Source organism: Chrysochloris asiatica, unplaced genomic scaffold (genome assembly GCF_000296735.1).
Source record: "Chrysochloris asiatica unplaced genomic scaffold, ChrAsi1.0 scaffold00109, whole genome shotgun sequence".
Lineage (NCBI taxonomy): Eukaryota > Metazoa > Chordata > Mammalia > Afrosoricida > Chrysochloridae > Chrysochloris > Chrysochloris asiatica.
Window position 1 is genome coordinate 8,963,181 of NW_006408627.1, and position 6,769 is coordinate 8,969,949.

General features: G+C 38.4%; 1 protein-coding gene across 1 annotated transcript in view; it reads left to right on the forward strand.

Moving 5' to 3' along the window:
• HERC6 (HECT and RLD domain containing E3 ubiquitin protein ligase family member 6) overlaps positions 1 to 6,139 on the forward strand; it is an 88,090-nt gene extending 81,951 nt beyond the window's left edge. Inside the window, exons 19-21 of the mRNA XM_006867774.1 lie at positions 191 to 374; positions 466 to 568; positions 5,913 to 6,139. Of these exons, the coding sequence (XP_006867836.1) occupies positions 191 to 374; positions 466 to 568; positions 5,913 to 6,139 (514 nt within the window). The remainder of the gene's footprint in view (positions 1 to 190; positions 375 to 465; positions 569 to 5,912) is intronic.
• The last annotated feature ends 630 nt before the right edge of the window (positions 6,140 to 6,769 follow it).

A 6,769-nucleotide genomic window follows, 5' to 3' on the forward strand; every position in this document is an offset into this window, starting at 1 on the left:
GAAGATTTACAGCCTCGGAAACCCTGTGCAGGGTTGCTATGAATCAGAACTGACTCCACGGCCTACCACCACCATCACCACCACCACTCCCAGTAGAAATAGTAATAAAGGACAAAGTACAGACTATTCTGGTCAGTAGTAAAATATGTATTTGGCTATTTACTTTTAAAATTATTTTGGCTCTCTCAAGGAACAACTATGTGTCTAAGTATGTTGATTACATCTTCAACACTTCCATAAAGGAAATCTATGAGGAATTTCAGACAGGATTTTACAAAATCTGTGAAAAGGACATAATTGAAGTCTTCCAGCCTGAAGAACTAATGTCAGCAATGATTGGACATGTAGATTATGACTGGGAAGAATTTGAAAAGGTAAATGATACCTACAGTGCTTCAAAATTTCCCAAACAAGTACTATGTAATACCCCCCAAACCATTTTTTTCCCTCCCTTTTCTTCTCAAGAATGCAAAATATGAGCAAGGATACCACAAATCACATCCTACTATTCTGATGTTCTGGAAGGCTTTCCACAAATTAACTTTGGATGAAAAGAGAAAATTCCTCTGTAAGTATTGCATGAAAAGATGGATCTGTAATGATCTTTCTATCTATCTGTTAATTGATCGATTGGCTGATTGATCAATCTATCATCTATCATAAGTATCTTATTTGTGATAAAGTCATTATTAATGATGAATTGTGTGTTAATGGCAGAGTAACTGTTAGAACCCAGGTCCCCTGCATTCTTTCTCTTATTGGTTTCCCATTAAGATAATAGAAATAATAATTATTATGTATTGATATTTTACTGCCTTTTCTATACTGATTCTAATTCCAATAGTTTTATATCATATTCTCTTTCCTCATTCCAGTTGGCTTTTTTGTTTGTTTGTTTTAAATTATTGTTGTTGCTGTTGTTGAGAACATACACAGTACAACATACACACACTCAACAATTTCGTTATGTACAATTCAGTGACATTGATTACATTCTTCAAGTTGTGTGGCCATTCTCACCCTGCTTTTTTGATTAACTTTTTTGATAAATACTGTTCAGGACTTAACAACAAAGCTTCCCATCTAATCTTTTGAGTTCTTTTTGCCAATTTGATTCCATATTGTCATTGTTGTTAAATGCCATCAAGTCAGTTTCTGAGGCGCATGGTCAGTTTGAAATGCTGACCTTGTTGTTGGCCACACAAGGACTCCTGACTCCATATTGTTGGTAAGTGCTGTTGAGTTGGTTCTAACTCATAGTGACCCTCTACAGAGTGTCTGTGGACCAACTGGTAGGTTTGAACCATGGACCTTGTGGTTAGCAGTCCAGTGCTTATCCTACAGTGCCACACTTGTTGTTGTTAAGTGCTATCGAGCTCGTTCTGACTCATAATGACCCTGTAGAGGGTTTCCAAGAAGTGGCTGGTGGGTTTGAACCACCAACTTTGTGGTTAGCAAGCATGCCATACTAGTATTTCCTAATTACACATAGTTGGTTTTTAAAAGAGTACAACGCTCAAGGCAGACATACTTTTTTTTAAGTTTCTATTGTGAATTGAGTGAAAGTTAACAAGGCAGATCATTGGTTTTATATTCAACAAACCATATACTTTGTTCCATTACAATGATTACAATCCCACCATGTACCATCTGTTAACAATATTTTTCTCTATTAGTTTTAGCTCTTTCTTTTTTTCAAAACACCCAGGCATATATAAGGAGCTCTGGTAGTATAGTTGTTACAAGTCAGGCTGCGAACCTCAAGATGAGCAATTTGAAACTACCAGCTGTTCCGCAGGAGAAAGATGAGGCTGTCTGCTCCCATAAATATTTACAGCCTCAGAAACCCTATGCGGGGTCACTATGAGTCGGAACCAACTCCAAGGCACATCACCACCACCACCACTAGGCATGTATAATAATTTACACCACCAAAGGGCACATTCTGCAAGTCTGCCTCCCAGCCAGGCAGGCATTCTTTATTAGTTAAGCTAAACTACTGTCTGGTTTTAAGATGACTTCAAAATTTCAAGTTTAAGGATAATCTCAGGGCAATGGTTTTGGTAGTTCATTATGTCTGTGCTCCAGGAAATCTGGACCCAGGAGAAACCATTTGACTCTTTATCATGCCTTTTATCTCATATCCCTTCCTTCACTTAAATATTTCTCTCAGACCATGTAAACTGTCTCTAATGTTGTTGTTAAGTGCTGTACTGTCGGTTCTGACTCATTCCAACCCTATCTAGGGTTTCAGAGTCTGTTAATCTTTGCTAGAGCAGAAAGCCTCATCTTCCTCCTGTAGCATTGCTGGTAGACTTGGCCCACTGACCTTGTAGTTCACAGCCCCTTGCTTGTCCTTGTCCAGAGCTACTGCACTTTCCACTACCTTAGAAATAATAATAGCACTAATAAGGAGCTCTGGTAGCGTAGTGGTTACGAATCGGGCTGCGAACCCCAAGGTCAGCAGTTTGAAACTACTAGCTGCTCCATGGGAGAAAGATGAGGCTTTCTGCTCCCGTAAAGATTTACAGCTTCGGAAACCCTGTACAAGGTCGGTATGGGTCGGAACTGACTCGACGGCACTTAGCAACAACAACAATGACCGAGAATAACAACTACAACATGCATGCATGCTTACTTTGTGTCAGGTACTACACTTAGTACTCTATGAAGTAGGCACTTTTTTTTTTTTTTTTCCTATTTCAGACAGGAAATAGACTTATTTGAGGAAAAAGAGGCTTGGAGCATTTAGTATCTTGCCCATGTTCAGACAGCTGATTAGGGTCAGGACCAGAATCTGAATTCAACAGGCTGACTTTAAAGTCCAGGCTCTTGGACACAAAGCTATATAACCTCATCAGATTAGAACTTCACTTGGTGGGAACTCTAAATCTTCCATTGTGGTGGTGGTTATATGCTGTAGAGTTGGAACCGACTCATAGCGCCCCTGTACAGGGTTTCCAAAGTTGTAAATCTTTACAGGAGCAGAAAACCTCATCCTTCTCCCGCGGAACAGCTGGCTGTTTCAAACTGCTAACCTTGTGGTTTGCAGCCTGATTCGTAACCACTACGCTACCAGAGCTCCTTAAACCTTCCATAGGACAGACTTAATGACTTACTCTCTCACTTTCTCATCTTATTTCATCACGGTCACAGTTATTTTATAAAGGAAAAAACCACAAGCAGATGACCTTAACAATCAGAAATTTATTTTCTCATAATTTAGGAGGCTAGAAGTCCAAACTCAGGGCGCCAGCTTTGATGAAAGGTTTTCTGTCTATATTGGCTCTGGGTCCTTGTCTCTTCTACTTGTTTCCTGGTTCTTTGGAAATCTATATATGGCTCGTCATCTCTCTTCCCCCACCTCTGTTTGCTAACTTGCTTGTTTAGTCTTCTTGTGTGCCTCTGTGGGATAAAGCACTGGACTGCAAGGTCAATTTAAACTACAAGGTTGGTGGTTCATATTTGCCAGCTGCTCCTTAGAACCCTATACAGGGTGCAATTATGACTCAGAACCCATTCCAAAGCATTTAGCAACAAGAAGATCTTAAAAGAGGTTGACTCAAAATACATCCTCTAGTAATCCTGCTTCAGTAGCATAATGAAGACAACCCACTCCCAAATAGGATTATAACCACAGGCATGTTGCTGTTGTTGTAAATGCCTTCAAGTCAGTTCCTGACAGGGTCCTGAGTCGGGGTCCTGCCTCAACAAAGGATCACCTCGGCGAACATGGAGTTTTAACGGGAGTGGGATGTCTAGTAGGCGAAAGAAAAAAGAGACAGAGAAGACAAAGATTGATGCAAGCTGACAGGCAAGCTAGCACACCGAGCTAGCTGAGCCCCAGTCTTTTATTGTCAGAAGAAGGAAATTGACACAAAAGAAAATAATGACAAAAATGTTGATTATTCACTCAATACAGGATACAAGATCATTCATGTGATACAGAGCATAATGATTCACAGATTTGTCCTTAACATATTTTTTAAGTACATCATGATTTACCTAATAATCTAAAATTCTTATTTCTATAAAAAAAAGTTCAAGCAAGCAATTATAGATTATATATTAACTTCTAGGTCTGTGTAACCTAGGGTAGCAACTTGCGGTTTCTCAAAGGTGTTTAACATATTTTCAACACTTAATCACAAGTGGGTGAAGGTGAGAGGCTTTAGGGTTTTTACTAATGACTAAGTTATATTTTCTAAAAAAGTTTAAGTTGCCTCTGTATCTTTTGCAGGCAGAAATTACATGCTTTTGTTAGTGAACAAGATTTCAGATACCTAGCCTCCATTGTTAAACTAATGATTCTTTTCTCCTTGCTTCTACAATTATAGGGAAGGTGAAAAACAGGTTTTGACTTTTCTAAGAAGGTGCGGTCTCACTTTTACATTCTTTTAACTCTGTTCTGGTTTCCATATCTAGATATGACAATGTTCATTGCTATTATATTCCCAATATACCTTGGGGGTGGGGGGTGGAAGGAGAGTATTTGAATTAAGTTGATTATACACGGAGGTGGTTTGGGGTGCATAAAATTATCACATACAGCAAGATTCCCATGAAAAACATCAAGAGCACAACAGACATACATAGGGATGTCTTCAGGGGGTAGCTACTAGTTTCAGTGTTATTATTGTACATAGACATTAACAGCTCATGTATCTGTTTAATATTAAACACAACTAAGTAATTGGTTAGAAAACAATTGTTACATATTCTCTGCGTTGCTACATCTTGTTTTTCTGTACTTTTATTTTTGATAGCCTCACGCACAACTCTTGTTACTGGGGCAGTGACATTTACATGAGAGCCATTGATCAAAACTTTTTGCGTATTATTACTGAAAACAATCACTTTCCCAGAAGCTACAATTACCGGAGTTAAGAGCATAAAGATCAAGTACAGAATGCACAAAAGTATAATTAAAGAAAATTGCATAGAGGTGGCCAAACAGTGAGTTCGCCAAAGCCTATGAACCCGTGACTTCAAGGAGTTACTTCCTTGGCCTTCGGGGTCCATGGCCGGTAAGCCTGAGGTGGGCTCAAAGACTGGATTTTCATCCATGATATAGTTGTGCCTCAACTCCTCAGTGCTGGTTACGTATGCTGCGGTTGCCAGCAGGTTCTGACCCACAGCGACCCTGTATTGGGTTTCCTAGGAGTAGCTGGTGACTTTGAAATGCTGACCTTGCAATTCAAACCAACCTTACAGTCCAGCGAATTAATCCATAGTGCCATACCAGGACGCCAACCATAGGCATAGATGTTAGGACTTACAACACATGTTTTGGGTTGAGAGGCAATTCAATCCATAACAATCACTTCTTCCTAAAATATACATTTTTCTTCTCCATATTTTTGTTGCTACTGAGAATGTTAGTAGGCACTCTAACATTTCCACAAGTCCATACTACCAACTCCGTCTTATCTCTTACAGGATACCTTTGTTTCAACCCAATCATTGTATTGCCTGTATATCCAGTGAGTTGATCTAACACCTTTCCGTTTCTGGCTGTTTTCCTCTGACTTGATTTTTCACACAACTTTCCTCTGCCTCTCCAAATCCCCTTCTTCTTGAGAAACTAGCTAGTTATGATCTATGCAAGCTTTCCCTTGTTACCCCTGTTTAGCATCTCTTCCCTTCGTTCAGTTCCTCCATTAGCCTCTTGATCTCAGACTTCTTGAGGCAAATCTAACTTGCTTTTATCTTGCTACTATCTTTTGTCCAACATCTTCCACTTGGTCCCCAACTAGACTATTGGTTCATGAAGATAGTGACCAAATGTCGTGATAGTTCCTGCTGCATCAGGACTTAAATTATTTATTAAATACAGTAATTATTTTTCTCCTTTTCGTTTAAAATTTTGCTCTTTCTGCAAAAAATCCTAACTGGATTTTATTCCTTTCTAGTTTTTCTTACAGGAAGTGACAGGCTGCATTTAAAATGCTTACAGAAAAATGAAATAGTATTTCGCTGTCCAGAAACTTTCAGTGAAAATGATTATCCAAGATCATTGACGTGTCATAAAATCCTGGACCTCCCCAAATATTCTACAATGGAAAGAATGGAGGAAGCACTTCAAGTGATCACCAATAATTGCAGAGGATTTGGCGCAACCAGGATCAGATTCCAATAATTACCTCTGCAAGTCATGGTGGCGCCTTCTCAAACAAAAGTGGAGTCTTTTGTTCTTCTTAAGACTGATTTAGTATATGAGGTTGATAGATTTTAGTTACAATTAATTGTCAAATGTTGGAAAACACCGTAAGTGAAGAGTCAAGGACGACAATTTTATACAAAAGACAGCAATTCTTGTATTCTTAAGTTTGCTATTTAAGATATTTGTTCTTTGCCAAATTGTTCTCTGAATAATGACCATCATGTAAAAATAAATTGCTAATGTTAATGGCTTATGAATATTCTTGAAAATAGCATTGTAGATCTAACTAGCGGTCTGCAAGTAGGAAAAATAAGTGCTGACATGTGAATGAAATGTACAAAAATAAATAAATATTAAAATATTTGAGACATGTCAATGTTTATTTTATATTCAGAAATGTCTCTAGAGCTGGTTTGAACACAATTACTAAACAATTTTTGTATTCTATACTGCATTCCTAGAATTATTCTAACTGCTGATATCACTATATTGGTTAGAGCCCAGTCAGGAAGTTCTGTTTAATTTTAGTTGGAGAAATGTGAAAGGGATAAAATATATCATCATTGTGGCTATAGACCATGGTGGGAAATAGCCAGTGAATTTCAA